We start from the raw sequence: 27,589 nt of genomic DNA, 5'->3' as shown, positions 1-27,589 counted from the left end.
AGGTTTCAGAGACTAAAAAACCCGAAACATTCAAGTTTACTTGGGCTTTGCATTTTCATTTTTAACATCTGAGTTATGCCATGGAATTCACTACCAAAGGAACCACTTATCATGGTTAAGATGGACACTGAAAACACACATGATTTATAAAGTTCAGATAAAGTAGTTGTAATGTGTTTTTGCCTCTGCACCACTGATGTGGTATTACAATCATTTGTATTTACTTCCTTGTTTTGAAAAACCCTTCTGTAACTCAAAAGTAAAAAAAATAGCATTGAAAAGACTAATACTGCAATGCAATAATCATAAACTAAACATCATAAGTTGCAAAATTATTTAATATGAAAATTCTGTTAGACACTGTTCATAATTATGTTAGGTATTTGTGAAAGTTCACAAAATTAAGTAGCAAATTAAGCAATTCATAATAGCTCCAGTCTAAATCCTGATTAGATGCATTTTCAGTTAATTCTGCTTTATTTCAAACTTTATCACAATTTTGTTCAAGTGGTTCCCAAGTGTTACAAAGCAAAAAAGATAAAGGCTTTATATGTTGTATGTACATAGAGTACTTGAATTTTAAGTTATAGATCAACATATAACTCAATAAACACAGAGGACTTACAGCATCAATCTGTTCTAGAGAAATTTTTCCAGTGTTCCTCTGCACACTGTAATCTGGGCCAATGTAAGAATGGCTGAAAAACAAAGCAAACAGTTCAGCATAATTTAAAACTGTTCAAAGATGTTTTTTAAACTTACAAATTTAGAAAGAAATTATTTTTCCAATTAAGGACTGCAAATCTTTTCTATCAGGCAAAACCAAGGAAACCATAGTTGACAGTTATGTAAGTAATTAAGATTTATAAAACCAACTATTAGAGTCAACATGGTAAAGAAACCCGCTCTTCCTTTCACCTGAAAGGAGTGGTGAGAGGTCATTTAGAATTCAGATCACAAGATCACACTACTGTTGAGGCTGAGAAAGACCTCTGACGATCATCTAAGTCCAACCCTCTGCTCAAATCAGAGTTAACTACAGCAAGTTCCTTAATATCTCATCAAGTTAGGTTATAAGCATCTCCAAGAACAGTGACTCCGTAACTTTCTGAGCAGCCTGTTCCGGTGTTTGACCACACTGGCATTAAAAATGTTTTCTTATGTTGAAGTGGAAATTTCCTGTGTATCAGTTCATGCCTCCTAGCCTATCTCTGGATACTACTGAGAGGAGTCTTGCTCTGCCTCTTTACTCCCTCTTATCAGACACCTATTTATACATGCTGGTAAGACAGAGCCTCTTGAAATTTATCTCTACCAGGCTGAACAATGTAAGCTCTCTCAGCGTCTCCTCATACACACTGGGGAGTTCAAGGGTGGATACAGCCCTCCAGATGTGGCCTCACCGGTGCCAAGGAGAAGGGAAGGATCACGTCCCTCAGCCTGCTGGGAGTGCTCTTCCTAATGTCGCCCAAGATACTGTTCGCTTTCTTTGCTTCAGGGGTACACTGGTGGCTTCAGTCAGCTTTTTTATCTACCAGGACCCCAAGGTCATCTGCAACTCTGTTTCACAGCTGTTCGTCCCTCAGTGTATACTGGTACATGGGGTTATTCCTCCCCAGATGCTGGGCTTGGTACTTCCCTTTATTGAACTTTGTAGGGTTCCTGTCAGCCCATTTCTCCAGCCTATCCAAGTCCATCTGAAAGGCAGCACACCTGGTGTAAACCGTTCCCCCCAGTTTTGTATCATCTGAGACATGCTGAGTGCACACTATGCCCTATCACCTAGGACATTAAAGAAACAGCTAAACAATATAGGACCCAGTATCAATCCTTGAGGTACTCCACTGGTGATTGGTCTCCAGCTGGTCTTAATGCCTCAGATCACAAACCTCTGAGCACAGCACTTCAGTCAGTTTTCAGTCCACCTCACTGTCCATTTACCTAGCCCATACTTCATCAGTTGTTGGTGAGAATGTTACAAGAGACAGTGTCGTAAACCTTGCTAAAGTCAAGATAAATAAAATCCACTGATTGCCTTCCTTACCTCCCCGCCCCAGTCTGTTGAGCCTTCTATGATAAGATGACCAGCTACAAGGTTAGTCAACCATAATTTCCCATTCACAAATCCAAGCTGACCATTCATGATCATGCTCTTGTCCTTCGTATGTCTGGAACTGAGATGAGGCTGACCAGCCTATGGTTCCATGGATACTTCTCCTTACACTTTGTGAAGGCAGGCTTCACTTTTGCTTTCTTCCAGTAATCAAGAATCTCTTCCACTTGCTATTTGTTTAGCATTTTAAAAAAACAAAAACCAACCAACTAACAAACAGAAAACCTGATGTACCACTATGAACATCTACCATGGGGAAAAGTAAAACCTCAAAAACTACTTAAGTGTACCAATAAAAAGCTGGGAAGGCTTTTACTGCAGTACTGAGATACAAACATGTTAACTCCTGACAGTAGCTGTCAGACCAAATTAGCACAGGACTTTGCATGTGCTGCCTCACCTTTCATTCACACTGCAACAAAGCTGCTTGTGATACCTGAGCTAAGTTCAGGTTACCCTACACTACAGCAGACAGTTACACAGACATTGCAACAAAAGTAATTTCAAATCAAGTACAAGCATCTAATGCCCAGCTTTTACTTCTGAATATACAGACTTCTTGAATGAGGATATATGCAGGGCTGCAGAACAGGCCAAGAGAAATGCTTACAGCAGAACCCAACCAAACTCAAGACTTGACAGTACAGAAGGCAATAAAGCAAACGGGGGCTTTGGATATGGCATATTGTATCCAAAAATCAGGTTGCAAAGTCTTGGTAAGAGCAAATTTCTTTGTGCAAGAAGGATTTTGCAACTAACTTACAAGGATCGTTTCGTAAATCTTTTGAAGGCATATAGAAGTTAACTCCAGAAAAAGGAATTTAGCTAAATGATGATATTAGGTGCTCCAGATCATTTTGTGACATTTTAATACTGTAAAGTGTGAAAAGCATATAGCTAAGAGTTGATTTTACTACAGTACAAATAGTTTGTTTAATTATACATGCAGTCATTTTATTCTTTAGCCTTATATCTGGCACACACTGGAGCACTAGGCAAGCTTACTGTACTCAGATTTGTTTCACTACACAACAATGGATAAATAATTAAAAGTATTTGAGCAGTGTGTGTCTATTACTACTGATTCTACTGAAGAAGTAGCTAAATTCCTTTGTAGAACCAGATCTGCACAACTTTACTTAGGCAAACTACAAACAAAAGAAAAATTACAGTCCTCAAAATATTAGAATCAAAGCACAGAACAACAAAAACCAGCTGATGCTTAGGCTTTTTTTTTAAAAAAAAACAACCAACCAATTAGGAAAATGACCGTTCAGCCAGTTATGACATCCCCAGATGAATGTTGGTAACTTCTTAAGCTCCTCTACTATAATCACTTCAGACTATCTGCTTGTATCCTATAGTATTTATTAAAATCATACCAATAATGAAAAAAATTGCTAAGCTAAAGAAACCCTCTTATTATCATCCATAGAAAGGATTGGCCTGGAAATAGGAGGTCCAAGGAGAAGACACGCAAGTTTTCCTATAAGTGAACAAAGTGTGACTTAAGGAGCAACTGCTAAAAGGAGGGCATGCTCTCTGAATCTTGCAGACCATTACATCTGGACTTGGTAGGTAACTTTACAGCGAGGACAGAAAACTCAATGCCGGGGGGGGGGGGCAGGGTAGAGAGAGAAGAAGCAATTCTTCTTTTCAGACTCTCAAAAGGTCAAATATTCTCAGTATGGTAAGCAAACAGCAAAATTTTTTCATTAATGTTTCCTTAGTTTTACATTAAAAGTAGCATATGAACTTTGCAAGGTCAAGATGTCTTGATACCTGACACTACTTAAAAAGGCTGAATCGTACAAACCACCTTCAAACGTGGTGCTCTGAAAAAGAGTATGCTTTATCCATCCAGAATATGTGGTAGACAGCAGCTGGGCATAAAAAACCCAGCACTAGTCATGTGGCCTTCGGTAACTAAGCTGTTGGATTCTTGTACCAAGGAGCTTAAGGTACTAGAGCTTTGGGGTTTGCAAATTTAGGTGCCAGGTCTTCTGATTTTCCACACTAGAGATTCCCTAAGGTCCCTTGATTTCATCACAAAAAAATCACGCTGCTTTCTCCATAGATTGCCATTATTTTCTCCACATTTCTATTTAAATATCTCAGCAACCTTGGAGGGTGGGGGTGGGGAATTAAGACTATCCTTCATTCTGTGAACAATGGTGCTCACTTTTTCATGTCAGTAAAGGTTGCCAAACAGCTTCCCACTGCTGGTTTGAAAACACATTATAGCACAAACCAATCAGGCTTGTGAGCACCCTCACTTTCTTCTCCTATTTCTTTCTTCCAGTTCTAGCTCTTATTTTGGACTCATCCTTCCTTTTATTCCACATAGCTTCTGAGGTTACTTCCCGATTAAGCTTCTTACCTAGAAATATCTAGTTCTTCATAATTTCTTTTTTTAGTTTACTGGAATGCAAGCAGCAGCGTCTTCATTTTTCACTTAAAAAACCTGTTTGATTTTACCTCTATATATAAATTCATGTCTCTCTTCATTTAGCCTGACTAAATCACTCAAAACTTGTTTTTCTAAAATCCAAAAATCTCAGTGACCAGAAGTTTTCTAAGCATATCTTGCAACTAAAGATCAATACACACATTCACACCACTGTTGACCAAGAAGAAACCTCCACCACATCGATGTTTCCAAGAATGGGACCTTTGTCTTTCAAATGAACAGCCGTAGGATCATTCTGATAAATACCGCATTATTCACAGATGTGCTAGTATATAATGGGATTTAGTGAGAATATGAAGGGCACTTTATAGGTGCTGAGGACAGTAAATGACACCAGTCTATTAAGGTGTGCATTCTTCTTTACTTGCCTGTGAGATAAGCTTAAGTGAGAAGGAGAGTGAACAGGCTTGCACAAATATTGTGTTATCCATTAAAAAAATCCCATCTCACAAAACACTTGGTTTCTGCATCAACCTTATGAACTATCGTTTGAAGACAGAAATAACAGAATTGTATAAATGTTGGTTGTAAAGGACATTAAAAAAAGGGCATTGAGTCCCACAACCCATCTGAAGTGGGACTACTGCCAACACTAGTCAGATAAGCCATGGCTTTTTCTAGCCGCATCTTAAAAATCTCCATGAACCAAGATTCTTCACCTTTGGCAGTCTGCTGCACCATCACTCTAACAAGGTATTTTTCCTAATATTAGATCTAAACCTCCCAAGCTGCTGTATGTAACTACTGTCATTTGTTATATCCTCTGGCACCATTGAGAATTCCAATACCATGATGTTTTCCTTCTAACAGTTATAGGCTGCTGTTTGATCATCCCTAAACAACCTCTTCACCACACTAAAAATCAACTCTGCTTTTTATAATTCATGTACAGACACTCCTAGAGTAGTTTGATGGGACTGCATACAACAGGTTTTGTCTATCTTCGAAAATACGCCTGCAGAAGATTTAAAACAGTAGAGTGTTACGACCCTGTAATTTCATCACAAAACCCATATAAACTCCTTCAAAAACTGGAGTTGTGCAAGTGTTCTTCTCATGCACTTAGACATAAAGTTTCCATTTCTATTACATTGCTGAAGTTTTAGCAATTTAAATCTCCTTGTAGCCTACTGTGAGCATGCATTAAATACTTTAACATTTTAACTAAAAATGTTCTCTTTTTTGGTCTAGTACAATTATTAGAAAGCACCAACGAAACAGAATAGGGTAAAAAAAGACGACTAAAGTCACAGATAGAGTATGTATTTAGCCCAGAAAAGTCCAATTACAAAATATATGTTATGTCCATTTAAAAAAATAGGCATAGATTAAAATATCTGTGCACAGATAATCCACAGTAAAATGACCTTTTTGGAGGACTAGCTAATTTAAAGTCACAAGCAGATATGAATAGCTGCCAAAAAATATGTGGGGCATTAACAACCAAACAATGCTCTGTAACCTTCAACTGTATGCTCTTTTCATGCATTTCTGTCTAAGCTTTTGCTCCCCTGATAAAGCTCTATTAACATATGCCAAAAACAAAAATACTGCTCTAAGAATTCATACAATGACGGTACAACTAACCAATATCCTCCTTTCTTATAAGCAAGACGAAGCAAAAAGAAATTACAGATTTGCAGAAATAAAAAACACCTGTTCAGTCATCTGTCTGCTCACTGACAGAGTTTGTTTTTCAAGCTGTAAAGTTTGACATATTTTGTTTATTTTAAAGGAACTTCCAAAAAGGCAGCTTGTAAGCATTTAGGTAGTTTTTCCAGTTGGTGACAAAAAGTACTGGGAACAGCCCCTCCATTTTCGCAAAATCAAAATGGAAGTAACTTACCAGATGTTTAACACACATACACACACGCAAGTTAACATAAGAATGTGCAAAAAATACCTTTTTGCATAAATGTAGGATACAGTATTCCTGTTAAAGTAGCTGATATCAAGCTACCTTTTTTTGCAACCTTTCCTTTTCCCATACTATCCAAAACAAAACAAAACACACAGAAAGGACTGTGATTGCTGTGATACTGAAGGCTGTGCACAGCACGTATCAAAATAAATTTCAAATTTCTCAGCTAGAAAGCACAATTTATAAAAAGCTAACCTAATTGCTCTTTAGCTTCAAATGGAGAAAGGCATGCCACTGAGACATTTTGCTAAAATCCCAGTGAGATGTATGGCAACAAAGACAAGGAAAGTCATTGGCACTCAGAAGTACCCCCTAACCAGCTACGTAACAGTTACACTGCAATATTTTCATTCATTGCTTTTGAATGAAGTTCAACCATATGTAAATAAGCAGAGATGCAATGAAAGCTATTTCTCCATTTCTGATTTACACTAAAAGCAACAGAAGATGAAACTGCTCCTATGTAATAAAAATTACAAGAATTACTTTTTTTTAAAATCAAAATAAAATGTCAGGTTTTGGGTACAGGTGCCTTGAGCAGTAAAGTGCCACAGGAAACAGTGATCTTAATGCAAAGCTGTATGTTTTCAAAAACAGAGCTTTCATTACTGACGTTCAATATTTAAGTAACTTTCTACCCTTAGAGATATTAAAAATTCAACTGAATAAATACCTGAGCAGCCCAATCTAACCATATCTGCATTGAGCGGTGGCTGGGTTTAATGATCTCCAGAGGTTCACTCCAAGCTAAATTATTCAATGGTTCTAAGCCAATGCATCTCCCTCTAATTGTACAGATCTTGTTCTCCTGCACACTACCACAGTAAGAAAACTCTCCCAAACAATATAAAGGGGTAGGAAGCACTCACATATATAAGAAAGAGACCAGACCTATGCTTAAGCTGAAGAACATCAGAAAAGTATTTTTTCTTAACTCTTCATCCACAAACACGTTCAAAGAAAGTAGAAAGCTTCTATATACTGTATACTACTAAGAGAGAGGAATGACTATTTCAGATGTGTTGTAGAACACACTAATGGTTCACATTTTCAGTTCCCTCCATAGATCCATTAGAAGAATAAAGTAGGACTCCATATGTCAATGGAGTGAATGACAGTGAAATCTTCCAAAAAGATCACAGAGAATAAAATATTTGCAATGAGGAAGGCACATGCTCTGAGCAGTGCAACTTGGAATCTGTCTTAGTTATAAAAAGCTTAACAACTCTGCACTTACTACATTTATTTAAAAAATCATAAAAGCTAAAATATTTTCTCGTTATATAGATGCAACATCAGACTTCTAAATTATGTTTCATATCATTTATAAAGCTTTTGTTAAGTTCAAGGGATACTACCAGGGTGTTTTTTTTCCAGTCAAAGCCAACTACACAGATGAAGTGTCTGAAAAAAAATGTAGCTAAAAACATTCTACTAATACAATTCTTTTAATCTGTATGAAAGAATATATTCACGCTTCCCGTTTATGCTACCTGAGATGATTAAGGAGAGGTTGTAGTCTCTCATCAGACTGTATGGAAGGCAGCGATCGTGCTGTCAGCTAGAAGAAAACAGAAGTTCAATTAATAAAATATTAACTTCAAAAAAATTGATAGCACAAAGCAGGAATGATCTAAGAAATCATCCTGCATTGCTACAACTTTATACAACATTGGATAAAACAGACTTCCTCCTATCAAAAATAACTAAGCACAACCCTCCAGAATCTGAAGTTTGCAGAAATATTTACAAGTTAATAAAGCCAAACAGTGAAAAATATTATACAAAAAATTACAATGTTATTTTAATTAAATAGCAAATCATCATTGAAAGCGATACACTTTTTTTCCCACACATACTTGAACTAGAAGTCATACTCCACTCAGCCAGCCTTCTAGCAATCACATAATGTAAATATTGGCCATTAAGCCATAATATATACAATTTATATTTGTGTAGAAAAATTTACATGTTTATCACTATATTACTTTTATATAGACATTCCCCTGTGTACACTTTTTTTTAAATAGGCATAACCTGTATTTTGTCATTGGCCTGTTCTAAACTAAATACATACTTTTTTTCAGGTACCTCTTTCATTTGACTAGTTAAAAGATTAAACTTTTTTTGAAAGACAAATGTGGTAGTCTATAAATTAATAACTACATGTCACGCTATTGCATAATACCAGTTAACTAGTGTATTCCCTAAAATGATTGGAAAACTATATGTATTAAATTTGCTTAATATCAGTATATAGGCGTCTACCTTTAATCTGTAAAAGTTACAAGCATAGCACTTTGAATACTGCTGACATACATCTAATATAATATAATGTGCATTTCATGATTCTATTGCTACCAAGTTAGGCTGCACTTTGAAAACTACCTTTGTATAAATCTAAAATTTCAACATATTTCACATTGTATAAATTACCATCAAGTTCTCAAGTATTTGACAGACTTAAAATAGACAGTCTCAAAATAGCATGCATCGTTATACATACTCTTTTAAAATCTTATTTTAAAAAAATAAATCCAAAACCAAGGCCAGAAACCTTTTAGCACCAACAGTGTAGCTTCACCTTGCCGGCTCCAACACATCAGTAAAGGCAAGCACTGAAGGAGGACTAACTAGCAGGCTGCAACTTCTATTTATCACCCACAAATAAATATACTCCAGAAAAAGCTGCACTCAGTGTTTGGGTACAGGAGGCTTATTTGTAACCGTAAGAAACTCCATGCCAGACTTCACTGGCACATAGGTAGACTGTGCGAATATGAAAAGAGTTTAATATTTTCCTGAAAGATCACCCATTCAGCGCATCCATTTCATCACCTTTGCTGCTAGGCAGAAGTCAGACTGGGGCCAAATTTTAAGACTCGTGCCTCAAGCGAGCAGTATCAACCACCACCTAAATGAGAGTACGTTCAAAACAGCTAGTCAGTCAAGTGAAAGCTGAAGCTACTGAAATCAAGGACAGCGGGAAAGGAGGAACGGGCCATTTCAGCTGTTAAGCCAGCCCTGGCCTGCAGCAATCACTGCTTCAGAACGCGGCTCTTCTCTGTCCTGGGTAACCCAAGTGTGCTCATCCAATCTGACTGCTGTAGTAAAAGTCAGGTAGTCTCAGCAATCCAGTCATCTTTCTTTTTAAAAAGGCTTCTATCTTGGCAATTAAAGCGTTATCCACATTTTCTTATTTTATGGAGTTAGATTGAGACGCATACAGAATACTAAAAATTCAGTAAGTTCTGTATTTACTCAGAAGTTTCTCTTGATAAAAAACTCATTTTCTTACCCCTGAGCATTAAAGGCCAACACACATATTGTCCTATATTCACATCCTCTATAAAGTAACCCTCTAATTTTGTTTTAAACACAACCAGAAAATCAGAAATTATTTCTGAAGAGAAACTGGAAGCCCTCCAAATACTAGCCAAGTTATTCCACTTGGCTAGTATCAGAACAGAGCCTGAATTACCTGAAATACCATTTTCTTCTCTTTCTATTAATAACTTAACTGATACAGAAAACAATATTTGTGTACACACTCACATACATATGTATATTTTTACATGAGACAAGTATACAGTATTTTTCTCTATACAGTACTTTAAATATTACATTTAATCAGAAAAAGCTCCAAGTTTTTCCCCATTATAAACAATGCATTCACAAAAAGATGATGTTTATGAAAGTCACACTGGACCGTAGTAAAGGAGGAAAAAATAAAATTCAAAGCCTGCAAAAGTACTGATGTTATTGTCAAAGTTATATATACAATAAACTACATTGTTACATAAACATTACCAACGAACAGAAATACTGTTTTAAAACTTATTTGGGAGACTTGTAGGAGCTGTGGAAGAACCAAGATCTAGTGATCTTACCCCAGTTTTTTCCTGCTGTTGCAATGAAAGAATATGGAAGTAGTGCCCTATGCTGGCTGTTTCGGGAACCACCATTAAAGGGGAAAAAAATGTAAACCCTTGAAATCACAGGAGAATCCACATGGCAAATGTTTTTCTTCATTTTTTTTTCTTACTGCCTTGTATTTCACCAAAAATTATGGAACTATGCAAATTTTAGTAGTAAAATGAATCCCCATTTCCTCCATCACATTGTCTAGAAAGAGAAGACAAAGCTCTCTACAGAAAATGCTCTTATGAAAACAAGATCATACACCTTACAACAAATTAGGTTAGTTCAAATGTCTATTGTCAGGAAGATGTGGGATCTTCATAACTGGTCTTTTCAATCCAAAACTATGGACAGTTTTCCTTAAACACAGTTGAGGAGACCTCAACACAGCTGAGGACAGCCCATCAAAATATTTTAACTGAAAGAGCACATTTTCCTTTAATTTACCTGGATTATAAAAACAAAAGTTAAAGTTTTAATGTATTAAATCTTTCCTCACAGCTGTGTTTTCTCTCATGAGCCACACTTGGTTTTTACAAGGTGGTGGTAAATTAATGTTACTGTTTTCAAACAGCGAATAATTTTATGTCCTTTTTTAACAATATTCTTCTAAAAGGAAAAGATAATCCCAATTACAGAATCCAAACAGATTCTGAAGATTGTTTTCAATCACTCTGAAATGAAGGCACAAGCCTTGCCTTCACCTCTATATGGTACTCAACACAAAGATCATCCTACCAAAAAAAGAAAAGCAACATATTTTAGATGCATGAAAGATGTCAAAATGTTGTCAATTAAGGAGCATAGCTCCGAACTCCAATCATGCTGAAGCAGTTTGATTTACAGAGATCACAAACCACTGCAGACTTCAGGTATTTCCTGTCCCAAGGCCTGGATGGTCAGAGGAGTGGGCAAAGTGAGCTGCAGACAGAACATGCAGACACCTCAAATTTGAGCTGAGATGGTGAAAGCTGGGGTGAGTGATGTGGATCGTTAAAGGCAAATTGAGCACCATGTTATCAATATCACACAACATTTAAAATTGAGAAAGGAGGAAGAATGCTTAACAATATGAGGAAAATGAATAAAAAAACTGAAATGTGAGACAATACATTGGTCCAACTTCACACTAGCTTTAGTACCAGAGTCACCAGCTGTCTTTCCTGCAATTTAGATTGTGAACAGTACAAAAATAAATAAAAATAATAATTAAAAAAAAAAATCGCAGCGCAAGCATTGGTGGGAAAAAATCAAACCAGATATTATCAGGTATTTCATATATTTGAAATAAACAGAATTCCAAAAGCTTTCTACAATTTTGACAAAATTCTGTAGTATTTTTACACAATCTTGTACAAGAGAAAGAAGCTGAGTTGTTCTTTTCTGTCAAGCTCTATGCAACAATCACATCTCTAGCCTTCACTATGCTGCAGGACATTTTCATATGTCATGAAGAAGGTAACAATTTCAGAACAAAGAAAGCACGGATTGATTTGAAAACTACATGAACATTGGAATTATTTAAGATTGGCAGTGGTACTTCACGTAATAATGAAGACAAAAGGATGACAACTAATAGGCTGATGTCTATGAATTGGTCTGTTTTTCTTTCCCCCATCCAAACGTGAAACCAGTACATGAAATTGCAAGGTATTGAAGATTTACTGTAAACCTTAAAAAAAGGTTAACTTGACACAAAGCCTGAAGTAGCAGCTCCACATGCTATCAGGAAGGCAATGACATTTTTATACATGGCAATTAAGAACAAGATTATTATGGCTCAATTAACTTTTCTCAATTTTTTAGGAGTGCGTGAATTTCTTGATTTTGAGGTTATCATGTGAGAGCTACTTGTTCTCTAAGTGTTTTTCTGCACAAAAGATAAGAGAATTTTAATTTTCACAAAGAGTTTACTTTCTAAATTAGATGTCCTAATTAGCTGTATAGCACAAGAAAAATTTAATATGCTGTCAGACCATTTGATGAATACCTTTTTGAAAAAAAAAAAAAAATCACATTGAGTTGGATGTCACTGAGAAAAATTACATGGAAAGCTTAGGAGGAAAGCACAGAAAGAGAGGGTTTGTGATGAAGGTTACTTTTAGCTGAGGCAGGCTACTGAATTACTCCAGGCTGTTTCTACAGTTTTCGGGATGGGGGGAGGGGGTGGGGGGTGTGTAGGGAAATGTACGTTCCTTTAGGAGGTTTCATTAGAGAACATAAAATGTAAATTACCACCAAGAGTATTTCCTTATCGACCAAGTACTCCTAGAACAACAAGGAGTGTCTGAAGGCATGCTGTCCACATCTACAGCCTGTTGATTTGCCCCTACACCATCCACCATCTGTCAAGCCCAACTTTTGGTTTTTTTTCACCTGTTCTGGCATTCATGCTATATCTTTCGTATTTTAACAAACACTGTACAAGCAGGCTTAGTGTGCTTTTGCCTCCTCAGTTCTTTTTAAACCCAGGCAGGCAGGATTACATCATTTAAAAGGGAGGGTGACTGCACTGTGAATATGTCTAGGGACAGGGTATCTCAAAGAATGCTCAGTCCCTGGAAAGTTACCTTGCTTTTTCCTCCTAAAATTTCTTCCTTCGTAACTCCAACCTTTATAACATTTACTTGAAGGAGGCTTGCAGAGACTTTGAATAGAGGACTGCTCTTTCAAGTGCTAAACGCACCTCTGAAATACATAGTACTTCTAAAGGCAAGCCCACAGTTCCCAACAAGCACGCTGGAGTTCTTTGAAATACAGAAACTTCTCTACAGGGGCTACTGAAATTATTTAACCTATACCTCCACTGGCAGCTCCAAAACAAACCACCTCCATATGTGCTTCGCTACTCAGTGTAACAAGGTCTGGATTAAGACCAGGCATAGGTTTGGGAGCCTTCTGCAGAACAGATACAAAGATTTTCCCAGAATATTTTTCTCTATTTCTGCTACAAGTTATGTCACTAATAAAGGGTGTGAAGGAACAGCTCTAATCCAAATGCAAAGAAGAAATAAGGGTTCAAGTAGGATTAATCAAGGCAGCCATAAAAACTAAAGAAAAGGCTTCAACAATAACACCCAAAACCAATATACAGAAAAAAAGTCATCTGCAAAAGTCTACCATCACCTGTGACCACAAATTACCATGCTCAGCAATAAAACTGAGGGGCAGTTTTTCCACAGTAGCCGTTGCTCAGGGCCTGGCTGGGCATCAGTCTGCTGGTGGCAAAAATCACTCCTGATTTTTTTCTTCTTCCTCCTCCTGCCCTCCCTGCTTAATAAACTATCTTTACCTCAATCCATGAGTTCTCTTATTTTTGCCCTTTCTGAATCTCTCCCCCAGCCCTTGGGGAAGGGCTGGGTGGGGTGGGGGCTTTCCTGCCAGCCAGGGTCAATCAACAACATATATAAAATCATTTTGCACCAATAAGAAATGGGCAAATTTCAGATTAATGATAGATTTCACAGTATTTTGAAAGCTTAGTCATCTATCTTACAGGAATCCAAAAAGAGCTGCTACTGGTTTGTACAAAATCTACTGAAGGTGGTTCTACACCACCTCCTTTTACCTTTTACACTCAACAGCAACTCTTTCCTATTAACAGAGGCAAATTTAATAAAAAAAAATAAAAATCATATTCCAAATATGGGGGCAGGGGGGCATAAAAAAGAGTACATGTGTTTAAATAGAAACTAAAATGCAAAGGGTCAAAATCCACTATAAACTAAGTCTCTTATATCCCTTTAAGACACAGAAAGTTGATCCCATCTAGACAGAAAAAAACTGAACTTCAACCCCTACTCCTGTTTACCCAACAATCTAGAGACCTGACCTATAGAAGCCACCTCCAAAAGTAACGAGTATAGTCACTACATCCATTTGAAACTGTACTAACAAATCACAGTATTTTTAATTATCAAATTTAATATACTAATTCAGAGTTCTTTTTTATACTGTCTCAAAAAGGTCGAAGAAAAATACTGGAAAATTCTTCCCTACAATTGCACATCTCCCTACAATCTTCCTGCACAACCATCTTAATACTTCATTACTCCATTACTGGGCTTCAACTTCTAAACTGGAGAGATCACATCCAGGTTGCTTGCTTTTCCATTTTAATTGCTCTAATTAAACAAACTGGTACCAAAACTAGTTTTAAATGCTACTGGGGACAACACTGACAAGATAATTACATGGTATTTACACTATCCACAAATGTTTTATACCATTAGTATAACAGTTTCTAAGCCTTGGTGAAAAAATCGGTCAACAAAGGTTCATAAGAACTGTTCCTACCCCCAGGAAAAAAAAAAAAAGAAAAAAAAAAGGCAGACTTGAAGCGATTACACTATTAACAGTAGCAAGAAATAACAGGATACTGTGGCAACCAAGCACACAGCTAAGATGACAAAAGAAAAGCAGAAGAGTATGCAAAGTGGTTACCTTATAAAACTTCATTTCTCAATTCCAAGTCTTTCCATCTTCATAGCAGCAGTAACAAAATCAGTAGATTAAGCAAAGTAAAAACCTCTATGACAAGTATTATATGCTGATTTTAAGAGTATAGAAATAACACTCCTATATTCCATGCTCTAACTCTTTAACTAAGTCATTAATACATTAGTGAAAAACATCTGCAGAAAAATTCTTTAACAGTGATTTTGATGCAGCATAGAATAACTAAAGTTGTCAGGCTTTTGTTATATTTCAATTAGATAACTACCAAGCAAATTTTAGAAAATAGTAAGAACACAGAAATTAGAAATAAGAAAAGAAACAAAAGCCTACGTGTTTTCAATCTTATACCACAGGTTACAGACAACATTTTTATGAGGATTAAAATTTACACTGTGAAGCCTTTAGCGTCTTCCCATTATGTTTACTGATGAAAAGAAAAATGAAGGATTTAGCTAAAAGTTTAAGTATAAAGAGGAAATTTCTATTTAGAAAGCAAATAAACAAACCATGGATTAGCATATTCTTTTATTGTATTATGTACTTCTTAGTCCATTCTCCCACCAACAATTTGTTCCTAAAATGCACTTAAATGCCTTTGGTGGTACAGGCAACCCTTTCCTGCATTTGTTTCCGAGTTGTTCCAATAAGAAAGGACAGAGCATAAAGAAAACCAAAATCAGTTTGGACATCAGAACTTCAACTTCAGCCTTCCAGCGAAGGCTTTAGATTGTTCTTTATTTCTTTAATGCAATCTAAGAAAAATTTTTATGAAGAGACGAAAGAAACATTGTCTATGTAATGTTAACAACCTATTCAGAGGAAACATCACAAAAATGCTTCTTTAATAATGCTGTATGGATTACAGACATTAAATTGTTACAGTTAGGACTTCAAAAGTTTAAAGAGAGAATCTACTTCAGTCTCTCATTGCTGCCTAAGGAATAAGCTGTAACTTACATGTTTTCTATTTCATTTGTTTTGTAATATGCCACTTCACAGAATGTGCCTTTCTTGTTAAAATGTCTTAAACTTAGTTGTGACATTTGCTTTTCATTAGCTCATCTTAAAAACCTTTAAAAAAAGTTTCCTATTCACTGTTCCCCTGAAATATTTCCTTAGATAATTCCTGTTTGCTCTGAAAAGGACACAATACATACATGACGGTTCAGAAAAGCATTAGTTATTAGCCCAAAGAGTTACAGTGGCCTGGTATGTTGCCTAAAAGGGGAAAAAAAAAAAAAAAAAAAAAAAAAAAAAAGCATTAAAGTTTATATTGTTTGCTAGGTTTGCTGGAATTGGTTTTGATTAGTATGAACTGCAGTATTACAAACTTACTGAATGTCATGATTTAACCCTGGCTGGTAACTAAGCGCCATGCAGCTGCTCACACGCTCCCCCCTCACCCAGAGGGATGGGGAGGAGAATTGGAAAGGAATGTAAAACTCAAAGGTTGAGGTAAGAACAATTTAATAATTGAAATAGAATAAAAACGAAAGAACAATAATAACAATAACGTCAATAACAGTTATAATGAAAGGGTGGGGAAAAGAATAAAATCCAGAGGGAAAGGGAGAAAGAAAACAAGTGATACACAGTACAGTTGCTCACCACCTGCTGAGCGATGCCCAGCCAGGCCCCCAGCAGTGACCAGCAGGTCCCGGCCACCCCCCCCCAGTTTATATACCAAGCATGACATCATGTTGTAAGGAATACCCCTCTGGCTAGTTCAGGTCACCTGTCCTGGCTGTGTCCCCTCCCAATTCCCTGTGTCCCTCCAGCCCTCTCGCTGGCAGGGCCTGAGAAACTGAAAAGCCCCTGACTTAGTATAAACATCACCCAGCAACAACTAAAAACATCCCTGTGCTGTCAACATGGTTCTCACATCAAGAGCCAAAATACAGCACTCCACCAGCTACTAAGATAAAAATTAACTCCATCCCAGCCAAAACCAGGACACTGCCAAAGTTATACAAGAGAATTTTTTTTTGACTGAGGTTGGAGCAGACAGGAAAAAAGATACTAAACTTGTGAGCTGTTTCTAAATGGCCTGTAAACAACACTTAAAAAAAAAAAAAAAAAAAAAAAACACCACACAACTATTATCCAGCAGGCTTAAACATACCAGTAACTTACACCTCTAGTGGATTTTCCCAACAGTTCTGCAAAACAAAATAAAGTGGAAACGCAGATGCTAACATAAACTTGACAACTTTATTTTTGTAGACAATAGCAATTATACCATAGCTTAATCAGTGTTAACAAGTAGAAAATAAATACATGAACTAGATAAAAATAAGAGAGATGTAGTTCTACGGATGTAGACTTCACAGGAGCCTTCTCAAGGCAACATTATGTCACAAAGTTTCTGTAAGGTCACAGTTAAGATTACTGTAATTTTAAGTGAAAGGTGGCATCCTACTAGAAGTTTTAATAAATCTTTTTTCAAGAATGTTTCTGTGATCAGTCAGAAACAAACTTAGCTTAGCTTTGATTTAAAGTAGGATCTGACCTGATGACCAGTAAGACAGAGAAAGGGGAAACTTCTTTCATTTGTAGCACACACACAAGCCACAGCTTTTCCTGAAATTCTTCAAACCTGCTGTTAAAGGTCCCGATATGAACAATTCATCTTCATCAAAGACTAAGTAACAAGCCTATTTTCAGGAATTTAAAAACTATCTATCTAACAAACAAACTTTGGCAGAAAACAGAAGTGATATTAACTGTGTTGCTCCTCAAACCATTCAATTCTTAGATAGTGATTAAAAATCATTATGCTGTAAATCTATTGGAAACCGAAAGCCTTCATTCTTACACCTCTGACTATGGTCTATTTGTTCCCATTAAATGCATCACCCAGCTGAGTATGACCCTGCACAGTAGTGAAGTGCAAGAGGGACCTAAAGAAAAAGATAAATAGAAACAAAGATATGAGTAAAATATAACATTGTAGTAGCACCTGCAGTAGTAACACATCCAAAGTAACCATATGCAATTAGAAATTACCTTTAGTGGAATGAAACAAAATCATGTTTTAGTCTGTCAGTACAACACTACTTTACCTATTCATATCTTTCTCTTGAATTTTTTGAGAGACACTACATTTAGAGATAACTATTTAACTTACTGGCACAATACTTATTCCAACTCACTCCTTAACGCAAGACAAGCCTTATTCACAGATGTTGTTGGCCTGCAAAATTTTAAATTGTTTTCCAGATGTAACCTCTCTTACAGAGAATCAGTTTTTATGTAACCAAAACCAGACACGCACTTTTTTTTTTTATTGAAAGTACCATAGTCACAACATACCTCAGAGTTAGAAATACAGATCCCAGCTTTCCCTCCTCACCAGGGATATCCGAAAAATGAGAGGAGACAACAAGCTGTTTTCTGTGAAAGTTTTTTTACCTGAATTCACAATTTTTCTCCTAATCCCTAGTCTATCCAGATTAGTTACCTTTCTAGAGTCTCTACTTAATCAGAAAAAAAAACAATCTCCAGGAGATGCTACAAAAGCATTTGGGAGGCTTTCCTCCCCTCACGCCCATTTTAAGATACAGAACAGGTTAAAAATAATGCTGTAGAAACATCTACATTCTACTTACTTAAGGACTATGTCGTAACATTCACTATATCATTATAGCTACTCTGTGCACATCAAAGTACTCTTTACAGTATTCAGGACCGACACGAACCATGCACAAACCCAGCATGGTTACAGTAAATAACAGGCCTTCATGTCTCAGTTCCCTTTATAATGAGTCAAACTACAAGTGTTTCTCAATGCATATAATCAAGATCATGCTATTATTTAAAAAAGGAGACTCTACTATATACTGACATCTTATTTCAAAAATAAATCGCTCAGGTAAAACCTTTATCCCACTGCAATCTGATTGCCTTCAGAGATTAATACTAGTTTCTGTGTTACCTTTTATTCCAGAATACAGCCTACATGGGGAAAGTGATAGTCACAAAAAATTTCTTGATACACTGCTCTCCAATTAGAAGCACTGTTGATGAATAAGAAGTCTAAAAATTAAAACAACTTTGTTTTCAACAGAACCTGAATTTTAGCTAGCAATTCCCTAAAAAGTAGTTTTAAAGAATATGAACTCTCCAGTAGGGTAGCCTGTTTTTCTACCTTGCATTTAAATGCACCAGACACAAAAATACTTGTCTTAAATTAAACTTAAAACATGATGTCTAGAAAAGTTTTGTACTTCTAAGAAAGTTTTAACATTGCTGCCTTTTGCCTTTTTTTTTTCTCAAGATACTTCAGAATGAGAGCCTAATGTGGTCTTCAAAACTGTACAGTTTTGCAGCCACCACTAAGTAGTCATGAGATGCAGATATTGCCAGAACTCAAGAATCCAATTTAATTACATTTCAGAGAAACACCTTCAACATCAAACTAAGTTGCAGGCTGTCTCATACCAACAAAAACTGATTGATTTTGAAACTTCAGCTATCTTGCTAATGTTGTAACAAAATGTCACAATGCAAATGCTATGCAGCTAGGGAACCTGAAATAAGAGAACAGTGTTTGCATGCCAGTATGCTGCTGTACTTAGACAGTTGACATTTTAGTGCTGATCAATTTTCTTTTGAAAAAAGTTGGGGTTTAACCTTTCAGAGCATGTTACAAATCTCAAGTGTTGTACAAAATTAATAACTAATTTTGCCAAGGCTTTTTCAGCTATTACGAGTTATTTCAGCAGCACTTATACCGAAATATGCTCAATAAAAACTAAAGCAAACAATTAATGTTACATTTATTCCACATTAATTGTTTGCACACGATCTATGTGACAGGACATAACATTTTTTCAAAACTAACGAAACTATTTAACCAAAATATTTTTCACATTACCAAATGTTTTCTTGCAATGGGCTAATATAATTTAATGCATAAAGCATCTAGATTATTTTCATACAGCAGAAGTAACTAATACAGATTGGCATTACTGTGCTCTTAGTACAAATGTAACAACTGACATTTTCAAAGGACAGGAAAAGAATTCCCGCACAAATCTCTAGGAGTTGATATGAAGTGTCAATATAAGGCTGAGGTTGTTTTTGTGAGATTGGTTTTGAGGTTTCTTTTTTGTTTTGGTTTGGACTGTTATTTAATGGAATAAAACTCCCCACGACTCTTCTCACACATACACCTCCTTCACAATAACACAAATCAGCCCAAAGAAAATCAAGAGAATGGAAAGTGGCCTTTTATGTTTTAAGGAAAGCAAATCAAAGGCAACCACTAACTTTTTTTTTTTTTATAAAGGAATTAAAGTTATATTCTTAGCACTGTATTTTTTTCTTTTTTTGACTCAAAGGGGGGGCACAACACTTATTATCAATGTTGCTTAAATGCTCCATCTAACAATTTAAAAGCTATATAAAAATATAAAATATATATTCTAAATTATAAAAATTACATATATAATTGTTGTTTTATATTTAGCCAGTTAATTGAAGCTGCCAAAGGGCAAATCTTACATGGCAGAAGAAATGAATTAACAGTTGCAAAGAACTTCCTTGCTAGCCTGTCCTAAATATTTACTTAATACTTTAAGAACTTTGAAAACACCAAACTCCTCTAATTTCAGCTCAGCATTTGTCAAATGCATTCAGAATAATAATTAATGTTTTCCTGAGGCATTTGCTTCTGAAAGTAATTGATTCCTTTTTTCCATTTGGAAATGTCTAGCTTTCATATTCACCTTGAGGTATAAATAACATCTGGGTTGAAGATTAATACTTAGTCTTTAAAGTAAATTTTTTAGTAATTAACCTTACCTTGTTTAATTGGTAAGTGAACTGTTGCTGGATTTTGCATCATTATTACTTGTGCACATTTCGCTTACACGTTGGGGTGTAAGTATGTAAATGAACTCATCTCTTGTATTTTTTGCATTCTAACATAAAGCTAAAGTTGACAGTTACCAAGATGCTCATTAGCTGTTTTTCTCCCAAAACAGATTATTAATTCCATCTTTCTTACAATAGCATATAGTGTCTTTCAGGCTTTAATTATACGCAGACTGAAGTAGCCACTTAGAAAACTACCTTGTCAGCAAAATCCAAACGTTCTGTTAATACTGCTTTCCATAACAGTGAAGGTTCTTCAGTGATTTTATTGACCGTTTCACCACTGACCTGCCCTTTACTGATAGCTTTCTCAACTTGTAATTTAGTCCTCTGTCTTTTTTTGTATCTAGTTCCAGATGCCTAGCAATTTTAAAACTAAGTAAACAGTGTACTGGAACACTTGTCTTCACAGCAAGCCTGGAAAATGAAATAATTTACTGTGTTTCACTGCTAATTTCTGATACATGCAAATATTTATTCATCTCTTCAATATGGCTTACTGTTCTTTAGCTGTATGAAGATCTTTTGTTTCTTTTTCTCGCATTATTTATGAACAGAAGACTCTTTGTCTTGCTGTATTTCTCCCAGGTTCACAGACTAAATACAAATTTGAGTACTCCAAGGTAACCTGGAACCTATTCTTCAGTTCAACTATACATTGCTGCTTTAATTAACTTGGATCAATGGAGTATTATTGGAGGGAGAGAAGGTCACTCAGACATTTCCCCAAAGTTTTAATGTTATGTTTTTTCAAGTTTTTCCCCTCTTTTCCCTTCATTCATGAGAAGAAAATTAAGAAAACCAGCACTTCTGCATAATTTAGTAGAAGTTACTAGTCAATACTACAAAAGAAGCAATCAGCTAGAAAGCATGAAAGATTAGTTGTTGTTGCTTCATTAAGCACTCTCAAAGACAAGGTCAGAAACTATGGTAGGTTTTTCCCATCACAAACTTCATCAGTCTAATACTAATGCTATATTCCAAAACTGCTTTAAGAGTAACAATACCAATGCTAGCAAAACTTCTCCAATGCCGAAGACAATATGTAGTAAAAAGAGAAGAAACAAGCATCTATATACCCATCCAATCCACTTGATTAAAATCTCATTTACCACAGCCATCATTACTACTACAGGGCTTCATCTATTCAACGTAGCTTAAGTTAAGCTTAAAAACTTAAGTTTAAAAAGCTGTTATGTAGTTATTTACCTTGACAAACCCTATTACTAAAACTCTGTGCCATTCAGAAGGTGCTATGGGAAATAAGTATGTCTGTTACTGTATAAAAATCAGTTTTAAAACTGTTTTATTATAGAACTTCAGATGAGATATTTAATTTTCTTAACAGGATTTTACTACTGGTAATCAATTACTCAGCCCAGTTCTGCACCCCCACCCCAGTACAAGAGGTGGACGTACTAGAGACACCAGCACAGGGCAACAAAAACGATCAAGGGACTGGAGCACTTCTCCTATGAGGAAAGACTGAGAGAGCTGGGACCGTTCGGTCTGGAGAAAAGAAGGCTTGGGGGAACCTTACCAATGCATATAAATACCTGAAGGAAGGGCGCAAAGAGGACAGAACCAGGCTCTTTTCAGGGGTGCCCACTGACAGGACGAGAGGCAATGGGCACAAACCAAAACACACAGAAGGTTCCAAATACACAACACATAATACAGACCTCCAGTACCAAATAATTCTGAAGAACTACTAGCATTCCTGTTTTCTGTACGAGAACTTCCATTTTCTAAGCATTCTCAAAAGTCCACATTTTCATCTGCAATGTAGTGAAATTTTCAAAATTACTAGTGAACAGCAATGAGACGCAAATTCTAGCAAGACTGTTAAATCCCTTTTCAGGAGTTAAGGACAAAACTAAGTAATTTTTTTAGAAACAAGATCATTTTACTCTTAGATTGCTTTCAGAGAGAAATAATTAACAGAAAACTTAAATACACTTGCTGTTGAGGTCCAGGATTATTTACCACACTCAACACTGCCCAAGGCTATGTTCCTACAAAGTCTTTAAACAGTAGGGTAAAGACACTAACAACTAAGGGATTCTATTGCAAGGCATTTTCTGTTTAATGAGCTCCTCAAATCTTCATATACTCACTTTCTTCCCTTGAGAAAGTTACTATAAAACTTTAAATAAATTTAAACAATCCTTAAGAATTCCATACTTGACCTTTAGTAACAACAAACATAGAAAAGATTTTATTGCAACAGCCTGTGTGATGTCAACCTCTTACTTTCAAACCCCAGAAAGCATTTGAATTTCAGTGGTTTATTCTCTCAATATGTGGTACTGCTTGGAAATAATTGTTTTGTTGCTAAGACTTAGAACCATGTTCTAAAAAGTTATTTAAAATCCTTTTGCTCAGTTATGCATATTTTACAATTTTTTTTAATTTTTTTTTTAAGGAGCAAACTCAAATCTTATCAACCTTTGAAAGAGTTTTAAGTCCCAGCTTCCCATATGTTCAAGTATGAGTGATTATGATTCATTTTTTATATTTAGTGAATAAAGCTAAAAACATGACAGGCACTCAAATTCCATGCTGCTAAAAACCAGCATTAATCTGAGCCTACTTATCATAATTTTCAAATATTTTACTTAATCTCAAGTGTCAATTGCCAGCAACAGCAATGATACTTCCTAAATACGAGTAAGAGTTAATATTTAAATATTTTCTTTCCAAAACAGAAAAGGACATTTGCATTAAGCAAAACTACTATCAACTCCAACAACATGCAATTTTTTAACTCCCTTTTAAAATGTTGATTATTTGCATTTGCAATTATTACAAATATTTTACTTCCAAAGAAAAATACACTTGGACATAAGAACACTTCCCTCGGGACTCAAGTTCATGAAACAGAAAACCAACAAAAAAACTACTTCATTATAAAACATAATATTATTGCCTTACAATCTAACTATGGCAGCAGGACCTCCATTTGGCTTCCTATTATTGCCTGTGCCTTGGTGCTTTTAAGTAAAAACTGAAGTGCACACAGCAAGCTGCTAAAGTGAAGCTGAAGCTGGTGGGTTTCAAGGCCCAGGGATGTTCTCCTTCCCAGCCCACCACAGCCAGGCTGCGCTACCATCCCCTGACCCTAGCCCCAGCCGGCTGCAAGACGAACCACGTAGCCCTCATACACACACATGCACACACTTACAGACACCACAAGCCACCAAAAGAACATGACAAACACAAGAACAGGCATCACACACGCGCACACAAACAAACAGCAGATGCATATACAAACTATACAAATGGCCTCATCTTCTCATGTATGTTGGCTGATGTCACGCTCATGAACCTCTCATAGCTGGCCACACACTGTGGTCTCTTCAGAGGCTGTTTCTCAAAGCCATGACTCTGTCTCTGGAAGCTGGCTTGGACATCAGCCCATCCAGCCACCAACTCTCAAACCCTCTTGCTCTCTCCAGTATCCTGCCCCCAGACCCGTGGGCTCTGGCTCTCAGACCTCTGAAACTACCCACCAGCTACTTTCAATTGAAGTTCAGTAGCACCACACACAGAGAACAGAGAGAACCCTCGATGAGGAAAATAATTAGAAATAGCGTTTAGTAAGACAGATTTTCTTATTAAGTTATTACTGCAGCAATAAGGCACTGGGCACAAGCCTAATTACCAGCAGATCAATAGGACTACAATATATCTACTCCCTTTTCCTGCCTTTGGATCTTCTGCTAGATGATCCATAACAACTTTTACACAATCCCACAAGCACCCTCAAATGCCCCATAGTAAGTCTGCTCTTTTTCACAAGACATGTGACAATCTTGTTTCCATCAAGGCTTTGAGCTGCTCCTTCAATGGTTCATAAGCCAGTAGTCTGACAGTATTGGTCTTTGGTATCTTAATTATCTCCCACTCTCCAGAGTCTGCATATCTGGGCATTTAATTTATTACTTGTCCTGTCTTTTGTCCTAGTTTTTCAGGTGGAATAGCCATTAACCAGATATGCCTGCATAAGGGTATGTGGAATGTAAGACTGCCTCCCATGCCTGCCGGTTTTGGCTGGGATAGAGTTAACTTTCTCCATAGCTAGTATGGGGCTATGTTTTGGATTTCTGTTGGAAACAGGGGTGATAGCACAGGGAGGTTTTCATTACTGCTGAGCAACACTTACAGGGCCTTTGCTGCTTCTCAGCCTACCCCACCAGTGAGCAGGCTGGGGGTGCACAAGAAGCTGGAAAGGGACACAGGCAGGACAGCTGACCCCAGCTGGCCAAAGGGATATTCCAGACCAGATGACATCATACTCAGCATTTAAAACTGGGGGAAGAAGGAAGCAGGGGAATATTCAGAGTTACGGCATTTTGTCTTCTCAAGTAACTGCTACACATGATGAAGCCCTGCTCTCCTGGGGATGTCTGAGCACCTGCCGATGAGAAGCAGTGAATCAATTCCTTTTGCTTTGCTTTGCTTGCATGCACAGTTTTGCTTTATTTATTAAACTGTCTTTATCTCAACCCACAAGCTTTCTCACTTTTACTCTTCCAGTTCTCTCCCCAATCCCACTGCGGGGGAAGTGAGCAAGCAGGTGTTTGGCGCTTAGTTGCCAGTTGGGGTTAAACCACACCACCGTGTTGAGGAATTAGATGTGTTTTACCCCTTGATGTTAAACAATAACAACAGCAATAACACTGTATTTTACAGAACCAGTAAGAAAGACCACTTACAGAAGAGGTAAAGAAGAGAATACAACAAAAAGAAATCACAGCACAGCTCAGGCCCGATGGATACAAAACCTCAGTTATAGCTCTTGAAGCATTAGGACAAATTGAGAATGCTTCACCAAACATTTTGGCAAGATCTTGGATCTTAAAGCATGTATGCAACAAGACATGAACATTGGAAAAGCACTAATTTTGGACAGTAACTTCTCCTGGCTTGTTTAAATTAGTCCTGCATGCAATGGTATTGTAATGAGATGCAGAACATGGAGCACACTCATAAAAAAAATGGCTATCCCACTAGGATGACTTTCCTGAATACATCTGGTATAGAAGAGAGATCTTGCATGCAAACAAGAATGCTGTGAAGTGGCAAATACTGTACTCCATACACACCTGCTAAAGACCGCCTGAAGCCATGGCACAGAAGCCAAGAAAGTAAAAAACACTATTAAGTTATGAGCTATAATAGCAATGGCAGATTTAGTCCCTCAAATGGACTGGCTCTGCTGCCTCTTTCTGCTACTTTTCCACCTAATCACAGAACTGTTGAGGTTGGAAGGGACATCTCCAGAGGTGATGGAAGGAACCTCCTCTAGAGGTCATCTGGTCCAATCCCCATGCTCAAGCAGGACCACCTACAGCCAGTTACCTAGGTCCATGTCCAGCTGGGTTTTGTATATCTCCAAGGTGGCAGACTCCACAACCTCTCTGGGCAACCCGTGCCAGTGCTCATGGGTTTGGTTCATCCTCAGGTATTTGCATACATTGGTAAGATCCCTCCGAGCCATGCCTTCTTCAGGCTGAACAGTCCCAGTTCACTCAGCTTTTCACTACAGGAGAGATGCTCTAATCCATCATCTTAGTAGCCCTTTTCTGGACTTCTTCCAGTATGTCCATCTCTCTCTGGTACTGAGGGAGCCCAGAACTAGACATGGTACTTCGCATATGGCCTCACCGGTGATGAGCAGGGGGGAAGGATCACCACCTCCCTTGACATGCCAGCAACAGTCCTCCCAGTGCATTCCCATTAGAACTCTTTGCCACAAGGACACATTGCTAATACTCAATTTTACCTAGACAGAGCTTTAATAAAGCAAAGATGTCAACTATTTTTAGCCATCCAACATGATATCCTCATCCTACACATATTCTTCTTAATAAGCCTCTTACTACATTCAAATACATATTTTAACAGAAAACAATCTGCACCTGAAAGCCAATGACTCTTCAAGAAAAAGGGCGACTGCACACAGAAGCATACAGAATGACCTCCCTTATGAGAATCTTCTATACAGGCTAGCAAATCCCTTCCTAACTAGAGTATAAAGGCAATTCAGCCCTTTCCTAAAGATGAATACTATGAAAAGCATTACATCTAATATTATCAAGACACTGTATCTTTCAGCCTCCATGCCTCCTCTGGACTATAACTCCATACAGCTTCACTGATGTGGTGGGTTGACCTTGGCTGGATGTCAAGTGCCCACCAAGCTGCTCTATCACTCCCTTCCTTGGCAGAAGGGGGGGAAATAAGATGGAAAAAAAACCCTTGTGGTTCAAGATAAAGGCAGTTTAATTAAACAATAGAAGAAGTCCTGTGCACGCACAGAAGTGAAGGAAAACAAAAGACGTTATTCTCTACTTCCCATCAGCAGGTGATGTTCGGCCACTTCCCAGGAAGCAGGGCTTCAGTGCATGTAGCAGTTGCTCTGGAAAACAAATGTTGTAAATAACAAATGCCCCCCTCCCTGCTCCTTTCTCTTAGCTTTTATTGCTGAGTAGGCGTTGTATGGTATGGAATATCCCGTTGGTCACTTTGGGCCAGCTGTCCTGGCTGTGTCCCCTCCCAAGATCTTGCTCACACCCACCCTGCTGGTGGTGATAGGGGGAAGGTTGGAGAGACAGAGACAGCCTTGGTGCTGTGCGAGCGCTGCTCAGCAGCAGCCAGAACACTGGTGTGTTACCAACACCTTTTAGCTACCGATACAAGCACAGCGCTGTGGGGGCTGCTATGGGGCTCAGCCAGACCCAATACAGGACAGACTCATTTTCAAACAATATAGGTCTAGAAAATCAAAAGGTAAATAATTAGTGACAAGTATTTTGTACATTTT

The 27,589-nt window shown here is 37.2% G+C and overlaps 1 protein-coding gene across 1 annotated transcript in view; it reads right to left on the bottom strand.

Annotated features, from left to right (window-relative positions):
- The window catches only part of PRIM2 (DNA primase subunit 2), a 127,906-nt gene that overhangs the window by 45,311 nt on the left and 55,006 nt on the right, over positions 1–27,589 (bottom strand). The window contains exons 8-9 of the mRNA XM_055810587.1: positions 7,998–8,065; positions 626–698 (exon numbers count right to left, since the gene is read on the bottom strand). Of these exons, the coding sequence (XP_055666562.1) occupies positions 626–698; positions 7,998–8,065 (141 nt within the window). The remainder of the gene's footprint in view (positions 1–625; positions 699–7,997; positions 8,066–27,589) is intronic.

Source organism: Falco peregrinus, chromosome 7, assembly GCF_023634155.1.
Source record: "Falco peregrinus isolate bFalPer1 chromosome 7, bFalPer1.pri, whole genome shotgun sequence".
Lineage (NCBI taxonomy): Eukaryota > Metazoa > Chordata > Aves > Falconiformes > Falconidae > Falco > Falco peregrinus.
This window is presented reverse-complemented; position numbering and strand designations above follow the sequence as displayed.